Genomic DNA, 16707 nt, shown 5'->3' on the forward strand with positions numbered 1-16707 from the left:
TTCACGAATACTATGTTACAAAATTTATTACTAATGATAGTAAAAATAAAACGGTCAATAATTCATCAGTATGAAATCAAAACATAATTAAATTACAATATTACGCCAAAATTCAGGGAAATGATACGAAACGTAGTTTTGAATTTAATTTTCTATTTTATTTTTGGAATATAAAACTCCTGTCTTTAGGGATTTGTATTTTATCGAAAACAAGTGTAGAAATGCGATTCCACAGTCAATTATAAATTAGATTTATGCATGTAAGGCTTTAAATTCCACTGAGCAAGTTTTGTAAATTGACACGTTACATGAAATGTAATTATCTTTATTCTTTTATTTTTCGATTTGGTAGGAAATTTTAACCTTATGCTCCGACTTATTACTAGAAATAAACCGATTTGGTTCGCGATTCTAATGGCATTTTAAGAACATTTCTAACTAATTTTTAAAAAATTTCTGCTTGAATGCAAATTTCAGTCATTGAAGAGTTGTGTGTTTATTTTTATATATCTCTAAACTGTATAAACAAATTTGGAGGATTTGTAAACGCAAGAAAATTATGTTTAGGATAGACTATAGAGGATATTCCGAAATAATTTTCAAAATTTAAGTTAAAAATACGTTAGAACAGCAAATAAATTTCTTTAATTAGAGAAAAAAAATATTCAACTTTGACGAAACTTTGTCAAAATCGATTTTTGATTTCAAATAATCAGAAACCAGTTTGTTGGATGAAAAAAAGGCACTCTTGAAAGCCATTGTCGAGTCTAATAATTATTTGAAACAGCTTTCAGATTCATGGAACATAAATACTAAATTCTTATTAATTTAACTTTACTTTTCATACCTCGGTGATGGTTCCTCAAAATTTGATAAAGTAATTTGTTCTGATTTAAGCGCTGTAAAACTTTAATAAAGACTATAAAATATGTATTAATTGCAGTGATAATTGCATAAAATAAACACTGCAATAAACGTAATAGAAAATTTTCAATGAAAATACAAACTCTATGTTCGCTACTATCACGTATAATTAACAGATACAATTAATATTTATTTGTGAAAAATTTTATAAATAATAATATACGTTATAATCAAGAAAAAAAATGTTAGCCATGAGAGTTTTACTTCGACCGAAAAAAAGAAAGAACTGAAATTTTTTTGCTCATAGTTTGTTCTCTTTTTACAATTTTGGGTTTGTTATATCTCGGAAATGGTTGTAAAAATGATGATTATAGTAATAAAATAAAGTAAAAATGATAGTAAAACTGTAAGGATTGCTTAAAATGGGGTTATCTTGCAAAATACTTATCCCATCAAAAAACTGAAAACAAAGCTTTTGATCATTGACGAAGCCCGTACCTTTAAAGACACAAAACTCACATCCTAGAAACATGTTCTGAGGACACTCCCAGGAAATAGGATCAAGTGTTGGGATGAATTTAGTATCGATTGATGCGATTTTTGAAAATATTTGTAATTATTTAAATTTTTTAAACAACGAATTCATTGCCGTATTAAAGATTGATCCAATATATTAAATAACCATTACTATACTTTTCAAACAACGTGTAGATAAAACAAAAGATTGTTACTAATGCCATTGGCCAATACCAGCAATCCTGCTAGAAAGCAAACGAATATATTAAGGCAGAGAGTGCATTTCTTGTTTTTTTCAGTGGCGCCATCTACTTCAGTTACACACATGTCACAGCCCATTTTACAAGCCGGACCGATTCATGCTCCATTCATTCATCCACAGATCGTAATTTTGACCTGAACTGGAGAGCGATCAATTTCCAATTCAATACTCCCAGAGGTATTGATTTGTTAAGGGAACTTTGAGGACTATGGGATCCCGGCAGATTTAACGTGCACAATCACCATTTAATATACTTGGATTCCTTGCTGGTGGAATTCGAACTCCTTTTCTCACGAACACTATCCCAACGTCCTACCAACTATCCTGCCCCTGTCTCTCATTTATGCAAAGGGTAACTGCAAGTTTTTTTTACAGTGCAAACATGCCTCTTCACTGAAAATTGAAGCATAGAGCCTCGATTATTGCTTTCCATCTTACTCGATATTAGACTTAGACATTTTACCTCCTTCCATATTTCTCCAACTACTTTCAGTTCATTGATACTTCGACAATTTGTTTTCACCTTCTTTTTTTTCTGTAGTCTTGGGGATAACTATTAAAATCTTGTTTTCTTTAAGTTTCGTAGATTTACAGAGGCTATGACTAATCCATTTCTGCTTCTTAATTTCAAGTTTGGTTGGTATTTTATTTGTGGCTCTAAGAATTTCTGCGTTACAAATTTTATGAGATCTATCGATGCATTGGGTTTTTCTAATACAGTTGTTGATAAATACTTAGAGTTTTTTTTTCTTCTTTTTTATTGCAGTTTCCAATCCAAAGAGAAGGGGAAAAAATATTTCCCGCAGTATTCGAGATTTAAAGTTTAAAAGAAAGTACTGGACTCGCATTTTGTTTGTGAGCTATTAACTTTATTACTTACTGAAAGAGGCTCGTAAAGTTTTCTTTTTTATATTTTGATTTCCCAAAAGCCCCCGTGGATTTACATTTTCTCTCTTGCACTATAAGAAACGTAAATTAACGTTTTTACCATTCTGAGACACGTAACACTGCGCATCGTTCTTGCATTGGTTACTTTTTTATTTTTATGGTCATTAAATTTTGTTCTTGCTGTTATTATAGCACATTCATGAGAAAAATGCGAATAAATCCGTCCTAAAAATTGAGATGATTTGATAGAATTGCATCAGAAAAACCCGAAACATATTGAAATCATATCAATTCATCCATTGATAATTAAGCATTTTTTTGTGCTTATTTAATGCAAAATATATTAATACAATATCAAATGATCACAGTATATATGGATCTAATGAATCGATATTTTACTGTCATCACATGATTTAAAGTATTTTAGTAACTCATAGGTTATTTTATAACTGCCATGATTTTTCTTTTTTATCATTTATTCAGGACCGTCAGGTTAAGTTTCGACTATGCTATGTCAGTGCCCTCTATACGATTAAAGAAAACTGCACAGAATGTCAAGATTAAGAATAACACCAACTACGTGAAAATGAACAGCGTTCGTAACTTAATTTTTTAATTTTTGAAAAATTTCTCCAGCGCTGCATTATTATCTGGGCTCATAAAAAATTGTAAAATAAGAGAATAATTCATTGATTTTAATGACATTTATCAGATGGAAAATTCTATAATGACTATTTTTATAATGGCCTTCATATAAAAATAATTATTATAAAATTTTCGACCTGATTAAAGACATTAAAATCGATTTAATAATTCTCACCTTTTACAAATTTTTATGCGCCCTAGATAGAACGTTCACCTTCCAATGGGGTGAATCGGGTTCCAATCATTCGATGTGATTCAGAAAGCGTTTTAGCTTTGTTTTTCTTGGTTAAATATTAATTTGCGTCCCCCTATTTGTATACGTTGGTAAGGATTCCAAAAACACATATTAAGGGTGGTATTTTCGGAACACTATATAAATTTTAAAATTTTGACTGCTTCAAGTCTAAGCACTAAAAATGATTTCTTTTAAGTTGCCCAGCGAAAGAACTTTAATATTTGTATACGTATAACCCTATTTGTATACGTTGGTAAGGATTCCAAAAACACATATTAAGGGTGGTATTTTCGGAACACTATATAAATTTTAAAATTTTGACTGCTTCAAGTCTAAGCACTAAAAATGATTTCTTTTAAGTTGCCCAGCGAAAGAACTTTAATATTTGTATACGTATAACCCTATTTGTATACGTTGGTAAGGATTCCAAAAACACATATTAAGGGTGGTATTTTCGGAACACTATATAAATTTTAAAATTTTGACTGCTTCAAGTCCAAGCACTAAAAAGGATTCTTTTTAAGTTGCCCAGCGAAAGAACTTTAAAAAGCACATTCAACATTTTTAGTGCAATGCCGTTCATTCAAAATATTATAGATTAGAAAGTTTCACGAAAGCAATGAATTTTACTTAATCCAAACAATGTATTCATTCTTAAAATAATTAACGGAAAATAAATCTAATTCCCTTCCGCCTATAAATTATGTAATTGAATGCGTTAGAATCAAAATATATAAATTCTTGAAATATTATATCCAATTCATTAATTTCGAACATAAGACGCGTTCAAGTAGGTACTTAATGCTCGAAAGATATGTCAAACAATGATTTTATTAATCCACACAGTTTCTAAATGCTTTTGAAAGACGCTCACTAGACTTTCAAGTGACAAGTTTTTGAAAAGCAAGGAATGGTGAGCTTTTATTTTAATAACGTTAACGTTTTCGTTACGATTAATTAATGATTGCGCACAGACCGTGCTTCTGCGCCAACTGGCGATATTCTAATTATTCTGAAACCTATCGTCACTGTAAGCTTTGAATAATTCAAAGGAAACGTACGTCTCTTTAATTTAAACGTCTTTACCTGTTTGGATATTTTATATCCCAAAGAGCAACTGGGAAGTCGAAACTTCACTAGGTTTTTAATTAGATTTTATGCAGGCATTGTTCTATATAAGATTCTGTCCATGACACTCACAAAGAATGTAATTAACTCTCTTCTCTCTTGTACTTCGATTTATTTTGATTTTTATTCTACATTAACACGTTTCTTGGAGATAAAAAGGAATTAACCTTCACTTTTTTATGGTATTGCGGAATATTATTTCAGTTAGTACTCTGAAATCATAAATATGAATTTGTACTCTGGAATCACATTCATGAATGTGTACTCTGGAATCACATTTATGAAAGCCCACTTTGGAATCACACTTATGAGAGCATACCTTGGAATCGTACTTATTGAAGCACACTCTGAAATTCACTTTTATGAATGCTTACCCCGGCATCACTTTTATGAATGCGTATCCTCACTTTTATGACTGCATACACTGACATCACTTTTATGAATGCATACCCAGGCATCATTTTTATGAATACATACCCAAGCATCACTTTCATAAATATGTACCATGGGATCACATTTATGAATGCGTATCCTAGAATCACATTTATGCATGCGTATCCTAGAATCACATTTATGAATGCGTGTACTAAAATCACATTTATGAATGGGTACCAAGGAATCGAATTTAGGAAAGTGCATTTTACAACAAAATAGTAAAGCTATGATTAATTGTAAACTTAATTATCAATAATTATTTTTTAAAAATGAGTAAATTTTTTAAAAATATAATTAGATGATAATTATAGTTTACAATTTATTTTTTAAAAAAAGCGATTTTAATTTATTTTAAGAATAATTAATATTTAATGCTATTTAAACAGAAAATTATTGATTTCTGTTATAATTTAAATAGAAAATTACCGATATTAATTCAAGTTTAATCGAAAAATTATCGACATATGTTAATTTTTAATGAAAATGATTAAAACTTTTTACAATTTACCGGAATATTTATTAAGAGTTACTCAAAAAATGGTAAATACTTATTGAAATTCATTTATAAATTGATCAACATCTACATTTTCTATGACTTATTGCAAAATAATATTTTTTAAAGGTGAGCAATACTTTTTATAGTTTAATAAAAAAATACTCAATATTTTTGTTACTATTTCATAAAAAGTTTATCACTATTAATTATGTTTCATCAGAAAAGCAGTACTCGGTCTGTAAAAAATTGCATTCGAGTGATTAATTTTTGCTAACTATTCTCTTTTAACAATTATTAACAGGGGCTGTTTTTAGCAGTTGTTTATTGCATTGCATAATTTCACCCGATTTCCTCATTTGAAAAAAACCTATAAGTTTAAAATTGAATCAAAAACAAAATAACTGTTTTGGTTGGGAGTTTACTTCATGAAATTTGTTTTCATTTGATGAATTTGAAATTCAACTTTAGGAAATGCTGTGCGAAATATTTCAAATTTTTGCGATTTGCAAAACACCATAGTTTTACTTCGGCAATATTCGGCTATCATTTATCGATATATGGTGAAAAATATCGCATTGAAAAAATATCGTTTTGACAGATCTGTAAAGCAATAGGATTATAAGTGTGAAAAAATGAATAAAACAAAACTGCTTTTATTATTCATTTTTCTTTGTTTTCTTCTCACATTTCCACTTTACGGAAGAAGAAAAAATAATTAGTACACTAAAGAAATATAAGTTTTTTATAAGCTATTCAACAACAAGTAAAAGTTTCTTATAATTTATGGAAAAAAAAGCAAACAATCGTTGATTATAAGAGTAAAAAAATAATTAGAGTAGAAAAATAATTAGAGTAAAACTGCTATCATTATTCATTTTTCTTTGTTTTCTTCTCATACTTCCACTTTACGGAAGAAAAAAAAGAATATTTAATTTTCTTACAATTTATACAGCAACAAGTTTAAGTTTCTTATAATTTATGATAAAAGAATCAAGCAATTGTTGATTATAAGAGTAAAAAAAAAATAGAACAAAACTGTTATCATTATTCAATTTACTTTAATTTCTTCTTATATTTCCACTTTACGGAGGAAGAAAAACAGTTAGTATATTTAAAAAAAAAAAATTTATTTTGTTTCCGTACAATTAATTGATTTTTTCTTTCTTTAATGAATAGTTGCTGATTTTACCCATCAACTGTCTTCTATTCACGAACAACATGCAGAGGAGCTTCAAATGTTGGTAGAAACATTTAGAAAAAGAAATGCTGAGCTTCGGAGAGAAAGGTAACATTTTCTCATTGATAACATCATTTTTATTCAATAAAAAAATGTCATACAGAACAGAAAAAAAATATCAGTTATTTAATTAAATCATATTTTTTTCATTTTACTAATTTTTCTAGTAGGTATATAGCAAAATTAACGGTCACTACCGGCCAGGCCTGCCAGTCGCTACATTTTTGTTAAAATGCACCCCATGTTATTGTTTTGAATAAATATGGAATTATTATGCGTATTTCAAAATGTTCTGCACTATACGTTATTTCACGCTTGTTTATTAAAATGTTTCCTCATTTTAAAAATGAACCTTTGTAATGTTCAGTATAGTACACTGGTGTGACAAAATTAAGGACGAAGGGGCTTTTCGAATGTAAATTTGAACAGCAGTGTTGAAAATCGATTAAAAAAACATACCATAGGATCCTTAAAATATGAGAATATGAAAAAGTAAGCAACTTGCAAAAAAAATTGTAATCTACAGTAACAATAATGAACTTTATAGGCTTAAAACACAAGTGTACAAATGACCAAAACTTCAATATTACATGAGATTGCCAAGGAAATTTCATCCTTAAGGGGTATGATCACCTCTGACTGCAATGCAGGATTGACATCATCTGCCCATGCTGAGGAACAGGTGGCTAAGGAACTCTTGAGGAATTGCTGCCCATTCCCGTTGTAGTGCTAATCGCAACTACGTAATTGTTGTTGGTGGCTGGGGACGTGCTGCCAAGCGTCTCCTTAGAGTGCCCCACACATAATCAATCGTATTAAAATCCGGGAACCTCGCCGGTATTCCATGCGTGCAATATCTTCACTCTCCAACAGTTCTGTGACTGCCAATGTGCAATTATCGTCCATGGAGATTAACTCAGAACCCACAGCACTTCTAAAAAGATCCATACAAGAACTCCGCCTACCTGAAAATCGGCTTTCCATGATGTTAGAGAGGTTATTGCGTGTTCCCTGCTCTCTCCAGATGTGCATGCGTCCAGAATCACTGGTCAGACTAAATCTGCTCTCATCCGTAAGGAGTACTCGACCCCATAGCACATCTGGTCACTTGTTATGTTCCTGGCTCCACATAAAACGGAGTCTCCGATGAACTGGCGTTAATGGGACACATCGTACTGGCCGTCGTGCAAATAGATCACCCTTCTGGTCAGAGTAAAAACCGATGCCTGGAGTCTAGTACTTTACTGTGTATGCCTAGTGATTTTTTCTGCTACCAGCCGTCTGTTCCTTCAAGCCTGTTGAACAATCCTCACCCGTTGTCGTGGTTGTGCAAGGACGACTTCTACTAAACCTCCGGACAGCTGTTTCTGTCCCCTGGAATATGTTCCAAGCTCGTGAAACGATACTGTAGGTGAACTCCACCTTCGAACGTCGCACTTCGATCTTCTTCCCATTTCCCAATGATTCGAACTCGCATAAACTCATTCAGATGCCGTCTCCCGTGTTGTCGGTTGGCCATATCCACCGTGGCAAAAAAATTTACTTCGTTTAAACTGGTGTACACTGTGCAATACCATTTAAATAAATTCTGAACTTCCACCTCCAGCTCGTTTTATTTCCTTACGACACGCCCCCCGTTACGTCATGGTGCATATATGCAAATTTTCTACTTTACCTTACCGTAATTGGTCTTCTCAATGACCTTTCCTTCCGTTGTAACTGCCTGTTTTGTTGTTATGCTAGTTTTTCCTTTTCGTCCTTAATTTTTGCACAGAAGTGTACTGTGAGATATACTTAAAAAATGCCTTACATTTTTTACAATTGACCGTTTTTTTAATCGTTTCAATTTTCGAGTGTATGGAAAATTGTTAAAACTGATCACAATCCAGTAGCAAAATTACTTAATTTTATACTAGTGGCTCCCAACCAGGTAGAAATTAACTTCTTTTATGCATATTTCTTTTTATCTTCGGAAATACAGTGCTTTTTTTAAAACTTTGATGAGTTATATTTAAATTAGAAATTAAATCCTGATTCTGTTTTAATTTTTATTTTTTTAATAAATAATGAATTAAATAAAATAAATTAAATAAAGCTATTTTAATTAATGAATAGTGCTAATAGTAGGTGAGAATTATATTGTATTGGAAACAAATTACTTCAAATAATGGATAATATTTTTCGATCAGCACAGAGTTTTACTTCTAAATAAACAATCAATAATAATATTAGTAAAAAACTGTTTTTTGTGATGATTCTTACCAACATCTTATAATCAAAATTATCTTATTTTTGTTTTTTAAGCAACAATAAGCATCGATAGGGGGAGGATTACGTTTAAACAGTCTTTTTTCGTTTTTTTTATTTTCAGTACCTAAATACCTTATTCCTTACTCAGAAAGAATTTTGCTTCCCCTTTTATATTGAACAGTTTGCTGAACGACACAAGATCACAACAAATATAAATTAAGCTTCCACAGAGAAAGTAAACTTTAAATACAAACAAAAGAATAAAATACTGATAAAATGAAATGTCCCTTTTCTACTAGTTTCTCTCAATTTATTTTCGAATCGATCCGAAAAGCTTTTAACGAAAGCCACGGGTCAAAATAAAGTGCCTCGAAAGAAGAGAAAAGAAATCAGCAAAATGTCCGAACTTTCGTGTTTCTGTTACTTGTTTCATTTTGTTCTAGCACAAATTACATGTTTCGGAATGTCTTTTTTTTTAATTCTTAATAGGATTTAATATTTTAGGATATATGTCTCACAGTTTATTAATTCGGCGTCTGCTTCATGAAAATTTTGACGCCTTAATCAGAAAAAAATTTATAATTTCTTCCGTGATATGTGATTGCGTTATGAAAATAATTTGTAGATTGAAAGCAAGTTAAAAAATAGGCACCACAACTTATAAATTATGTTTGGGCAATGCTGCTCGCCTCCGTGACTTTGGTTCACAGGTGCCCACTGGGTAACGCGAAATGAGCAACAATTCTGGCGTAGCATAGGCAAAGATTCAAATTCAGTGCCTGCCATTGGAAAAAAAAAACTTATAAATTATGTTATTATTTCCACTTAATTTTGGTTGTTATAAAATCTCGTTAAATTTGTTTTTTTTTTCTTTTATGAAATTACTTAGCAATTATTCAAAAAGTTATTTGCAATTTTAAAATCATTGTTGCACAATAATTATTTAAATGTTGACCAAAGAATATAGAAAAGAGAAAAAGATCAGCTCCTAAAATATGTAACAATACGACGAAATGCTGGGTCTGGTATACTATGCTAGAAAATCAACTTACAGTTTGAACAACATACTCAAATTTAAGTATGCAGGCACTTTATTTACGTCACAGTACAACTGCACAATGGGCTATCAGCGACGATCTGGGAAACATTCTTGAGGATGAGCCGAAGACATGCCATCGCGATTTTGATCCTCTGCAGAGGGGGTGACTCCCCTGCTTTGGTAGCCCGACGAGCTGCACGCGAAGTCGAGCACTTTACGGTAGAACAGTTTAACGAGGACCGATGCCACACATCCTCGGTACTCGAAGTTAGCTTTGTTGTTGTTCATTTACGTCGCACTAGAGCTACACAATGGGCTATTGGCGACGGTCTGGGAAACATCCCTGAGGATGATCCGAAGACATACCATCATAATTTTGATCCTCTGCAGAGGGGATGGCACCCCCTCTTCGGTAGTCCGACGACCTGCACGCGAAGTCGAGCACTTCAAAGTTAGCAGAGCATCATATATACTAAGATCGGCGCATGCGCATAAGAAGCAAAATGACTGTCAGGAGGTATGCCACCTGTGAATCAGTTGGTTCACAGGTGACGTACCTCTATGGTTGGTACACTGCCTCCCGCAACTCTGGTTGGGTAAGTTGCCTCCCGCACCGGAGATCAGAATTATTGGAGATCGAGAATAATTGGAGATCGAAAAATATTAAAATATTATATACCTAATAAAAAAAAATAATGAACGCTGTTGTAGAGGAGTGTGCGTAAGAGCAAACTTGGATCTTTAACGCAGATTTGGATCAAAATAGGGATCTCTGGATCGGTAGCCGGATACTGTAACCACTATGGAAAATGGTGCAAAGCCCTGACCAGATGAGTTGAGAAGCTATGCTAACAAAATTCGAAGAAATCACAGTTGAGGAAAACAAGTTTGCAAAAGACCAGAACTTGTTTAATTACAGAGAACAGTTAATTTTTCGATATACCTTCAAGATTCAACAATTTTTTTCCAACTGCACCATCGGAACATCACGATTGCTGCACACTCTTCCTTTCTGCATTGCGGCACATAAATTATTTTATAAATAACTTAAAAAATAATTAAATGACCTCAAATTAAAGCATTCCAATTCAGAGCCTAAGAAATACAAACAGAAAAGCGTTATTTGAAGTCAGGATTTCGCCATTTCCTTGTGAGATTTATTTTTATATTCATCTAAACCACTTGAGCCTTCTAAATCTTAAGGATTTTGCTTTGATGCTTATTTGGAAAAAAAAACAAGAAAAAAATACAATTGTTATTTTTTTAAAGGAAACACACACATTTTTATTGTAAACTTTGTTTGAAAATTCTTTTGTTTGCCCAAATACCCTAAGGTTTATTATACATACACGTATTTACATTTATTTTCCTTTTTTTCAGACCTCAATTCCACAGTACGTTATTCACTAGCTGGGAAGTGCTTCTTCAAGAAGTCGAAGTGGACTCCCAGGTAAAAAAAAAAATCCTTTTTTTCTTTCTTCGTATAATTTTCTTTACCATTTGCTTTTTCTTTTTCCTCACCCAGAAATGTTTCCTCTTGCTAACAAAAAATAAATCATTGTATAAAAAGTAATTTTTTTATAACACGGCGGGGGGAAAAATTGACACCAAGAATCGACAACAAAGCATCGGAAACTCTTTCGTATCAATTCACTGCTATTTATTTTTCAGAGAGCATTTGTTTCCGTTGTGACAGCCATTTTTTTCTTTATTCTATAGTTAAGTTGAGTTTTTTTGTTCGCCTTTCTTTACTTGGGAACTAGCTTTTTCAGGCGAAATGCATTTCCATTTATTTTGCATCAGAAAGACTCGGAACTATCTGAAGATTTTAAACTCTTCCGACTAAGTTTTATTAATCGGAACATCAGTGCTACACGTAGTGTTTTCCATTTAATAATAGTGTTGAAAGAAGAAGTCACTTTTAAATAACAAAATAAAAATTTTAAGAATCACATTTTTCCAGTGGAGTAAAAAGAGAGAATAATTCTATTTTTGTCACTATTTAAATGAAAAAAAAGTGCTTTTCCTAAAACTATTATATTAAATGAAAGGAGTTAATTACGAAAGTGTTCAAGTAAAAATCTATAAAAATCTGAAAAATACTATCTTTCTTCCGTGCAGATTCTTAAAATTTTAGAGTTGTGAAACAGGAATTGGAGCCGAGGTTTCGGAATTGAAGAAATTTGACAGGGATTGGGTCCTAAAATTTACTTGAGTCTACCTACAGCTAGCTAAAAGTTAGGACCTGTAGATTAAACGAGAAAGAAATAATTTAATTTTATGGACACTATTTAGTTTCGCTTCAAAAATAATCTTGGGCATAAATTTAGTTTTGACAATGCCAAATATTTCCATCTCATTCACATCAGCTCATCTGGATGTCCTGGAATCTTGCTTTAATCATATGAATACTGATAACCTTGCTAACGACATTAGCCTCTCATCACTTCTTCATAGCACGTGAAAAAGGCATTTTGCCCTAATTTGCACCTCTCGGCCACTGGAAATTTTTTCTTGTTCTGTTTTTTTTAATCTTTTTTATCTCTCGGTTTCTGTGGGGTCTTTTTGTTTTGTTTCCCATCATTATTTTTTCCATTTTTCGTTGGCAACTTCACGCTTTCTTTAATTTCAAATCACTTTTGTTACTTCTTGTTCACGTCAGTTAAGTCTTGAAAATAGACATCTGTATCTGAGTGCTCCCTCTCCGCTACTGATTCCTTTTGGGAGACCGTAAAAACCTACCACTGCAGTATCTATATTAGCATATTTGGTAATTATTAAAAGCAGCACCAATTACTATAGGAACAGTTGTACTAATTACCAAACTTAATTAGGCATAATTGGCATCAATAATAGTATGGCGAATTTCATCCGGCTCCCCTCAACGTATCAGTACCTTTTCTCTATTCAATTTGCTTTGTAGTATACAACTTACTCTTATTTATTTCCAATACCGTTGATTTTAAATTATTTTGTGTTATGGAAACTAAATTTAAAAGCACAACGATAAACAAAATTAGCACGTGGTTTCAGATTGCTTTAGAAATACTAATTCGGTGATGTAGCCCTCACATGCTATCCAAGTTGATTACTGAGTTCGTATAAAATAATTGACCATAAAAAAAAACTCCTAAACTCGAATCGTCCACAGTTTAGCAATGGCTGATTCTAACGAAACATTCATTTTCTAACATCTCTGTCTAACGCACAAATTGAAATTTTTAAATGATTTTTAGGCTTAACTTGTTTCATATGATCGATGTCGAAATTTCAAGGCATTTAAGGTCTTCTAAGACTTCCCTTTCTTTAGCCCTGACTGTAATTAAAAAATCGATTATATTACATAGAGTAAATATACTTGTAGATTAAAGTTGAAAAATTTTCAAAATATAAACTGCGTTTAATTATTCTAAAATGAAATAGTAAAACGAAATAAATTATAAAAACGAACATACTGTTTTTTTTCTGATTTTTCTAATTTATTATATCTTAGCTTTCTCAAGTTTGCCAAACTTACTTTCCCTGAAAGACAGTTAAAATTGTCTAGACATTGCATCCATTATCTAAAATCCAATTTAGTGCTAGACAACCTGGGCATATAAAAGCTGTTCTTTTAGAGCATTTAAAGTTTTCTGTTCTTTTTGATTGAAGAAAAAACATGTAAACCTATTTTAATGCTTCGGTTTTTATTCTTGCTAAACTTATTTATATTTACCCACTCCCCTCCTACATTAGACAACCGTGTTTTAATACACGCGACAATTCTATACACTCAAAAATGTTGAACTTTGGAAATCATGCTCACGCAGAGTGTTTTCGTTATAAAGCTCATGCCTCTATATAACATAAAAAGATAATAGTCTATAACCGTTTTTCACTATTAACAGTGCATTTTTATTGACCAAGAAAAACATATGATAGGATTCATAAAGATTCGGAATTTTTGAGTTGTTAGCAGAATAAAATTAGTAAAAGTTAAGAAGGATATTACTTTCATGTAAAATATTTCGTTACCCCTTATTTAATAGTAACATATAGTTATGCATATTTATCATCCTTTATTAAAAAATAATATGTATATTTATAAATATGCGTAATATAATATATATTTATCGATCTTTATATTACAGTAATATATATATTTACCATCCTTTCATGGCATTATTACTTTTATTTTTTGATTTTTATTATTACTGAAAATGAAAGGCTGAATTTTAAGAGGTGTTACTTTATTATAAAGTCATCCAATGAAATTACACTACTACGCAACAATTTATGATGAACATATTTTAAATTGCCATAAAGTATTAAACAATAAATAAGTTATGTTAATGAATTTTATGAAAAACTATGACTAGGTAACATATTCAATTAAGTTTCTTCTTTTTTCCATTGACCACCTTTTTTATTTTTTGATTAACACTCGTCATTCAGACATTTGCAGGGCAGATTTGTTAACCACTCTTTCAGAGCCACCCTATTAGGTAGGCAAACGCTGCTTCTACAGTGAGGACAGATAGTACAGAGAATGAAAGTACACCCATGCCTTGTCCGGGATTCAAACCAAGAACCTTCCTGATGTGAGGAACCCTCCACTCCCTGACCGTTGTACACAGTCTGGCCGGCGATGCAATTGAAATAATAAATTCTAAATTGTAAAATATTCTTGAAATTTTTTCGCAATATTACTTAATAATCTCTTATTAAGTAAAAATAATCGACGACATTTTACTGTGAATAAATTAAAATCGAAATATAAAAACCAAAATATTTGAAGTTGTGTAACCAAGTAAAAGGAGTAAGTTCAATTTTTTTTCTCAATAGAATCAGTACCTAAATGTGTATGGTCAACTCTTTGATAAAAAAAAGAGATTTTTTATTTAAATAATTTTTCATTTTGATGGTACTATATGTTCATCGTGGTAAAACAAAAGTAACTTGGACCCTATACCTTGCTGGCTGCGCTTTTCCGAACTGTGCCACAACAATCATTTTAATTAAACAAGTTTGGATCACAAAACTTATTATAACTAAGCAAACTAGAACCACAACGCTCGTCATAATTAAGGGCACTTTATTTTAAATAGACTGTAAGCCCGTGTAGAATTTAAAAAAAAAAAGCATCTGAAACTGCAGGTTTTGACCAAAAACTGGAACGCAGCTTAAGAAAAATAAGTGCTGAAAATCACTTCAATTTTTTATTTCCGTACAAAGAAACAGGTTTTGATTATACTCAAATAATCTAAAAAAATAAGTTGTGTTGTACAGAAATTTTTTTGAGCAATTTTTACTACAAATCTCAACATTTACTTTGAAATTCGTTTTATTTAAAAATACTTCTTTTCCAAGAATCAATTAAATAAGCCTCACGATATTATATTTCTTTAACTCTATTTTAAAAAAACCTTTGGTTTAAATTCTATTCATGTATTTTTTATTTTTATTTATCTCTAAAATAAAATTTATTTGACAAGATATTTTTCAAACTCATTTCCCAAACTGTGGTTATCTTTTTTCTTAAACAACTCTACCGCTTTCATCTACAACTCTATCTCTTTCGTCTACGACTCTATCTCTTTCATCTACAACTCTGCTTTAATCACATATTAAATCAAAGGCTTAAAAGAAATTATATCTCTAGAGGAGTTTTCTTGTCAGTTATTAACTTTTCAGACTTGAGCGTTCTTTATTTTCAAATTGACTTGTCATTGAATATAATTGGATTCCTTAACCTTTCGAAATTTTAATATCTATATAAAATTCTCGATTTAATTCAACTGGGGATATAAGAATATATAAAGATGTTTTATGTTTAGTCAATTATCTTATATTTACATAGTTTTTATCTATTATATTTTCAAAACTATATTTTTTAATTACTGTGTTTTAAAATTTAAAAAAAAATTATTAAATTTATAATGGATTTTATGGATTCTACTCTTGCATTTCCATGTTCTTATACTCGCATCATGTATGCGCATAAAATATTTCAATTACTTTAGATTTAAAATTAAGAAGTAATGGTTATTTGACTATTTCACAGATATTGTGTTAATCAAAAGTTTTATTCACGAAAAATTCACAAACTACTAATGAACAAACTTATGATTCCTTCAACTATTACTTTTATGAAATTTAACTAAGCTACTCATCGCGATAATATCGATAACATATTTCTAATGACTAAAGTCATTTGAATCATTGGATTTGAGACCAATGATCCCAAACTCCTCCAATTGCTTATTGATCTGTTTTACTTTTAATTCAGCCGGCCAGGTGGCAGAGCTATTCGCGTACCAATGGTTGCGGGTTTGAATCAGAAAGTTTTGTTATGTCATTGGAAACAAGGGCTGAAAACTTCATTACTCTCCCCTGTACGCATAGACATTTTTAGAAAGGAAATTGGGGGATTTGTCGAACATTTATACAGACAAGTGAGGTCTTTTTTTACGCTGACTCGAATGAGACCAATCGCTTGACGTTCGGTCAAATACTTTAGAAGTTATGATAATTTTATGTACGAAACAGTACAATTTTGCATCTGCACCTGCTTATGCATCTGAAATTGCTAGCCATACAAGTGAGGCAGATTCTTGTGTATTTGTCACATTGAATTGAATGAGATATATACGAGTCAATGGAATGAATAGCTCAAACGATAAATATATATATACATACATATATATATATAAATATATAATGAATATTTGTA

The 16707-nt window shown here is 31.2% G+C and overlaps 1 protein-coding gene and 1 long non-coding RNA gene across 4 annotated transcripts in view; one reads left to right on the forward strand and one right to left on the reverse strand.

Moving 5' to 3' along the window:
* Window positions 1-16707, reverse strand: part of LOC139426221 (uncharacterized) — a 130775-nt gene that overhangs the window by 81401 nt on the left and 32667 nt on the right. The window lies entirely within an intron of this gene.
* The window catches only part of LOC107445181 (SH3 and cysteine-rich domain-containing protein), a 181208-nt gene that overhangs the window by 76115 nt on the left and 88386 nt on the right, over window positions 1-16707 (forward strand). For all 3 annotated transcript variants that reach the window (XM_071184157.1, XM_043045475.2, XM_071184159.1), the window contains exons 2-3: window positions 6646-6754; window positions 11376-11445. In XM_071184157.1, the coding sequence (XP_071040258.1) occupies window positions 6646-6754; window positions 11376-11445 (179 nt within the window). The remainder of the gene's footprint in view (window positions 1-6645; window positions 6755-11375; window positions 11446-16707) is intronic.

Source organism: Parasteatoda tepidariorum, chromosome 1, assembly GCF_043381705.1.
Source record: "Parasteatoda tepidariorum isolate YZ-2023 chromosome 1, CAS_Ptep_4.0, whole genome shotgun sequence".
Classification (NCBI taxonomy): Eukaryota; Metazoa; Arthropoda; class Arachnida; order Araneae; family Theridiidae; genus Parasteatoda; species Parasteatoda tepidariorum.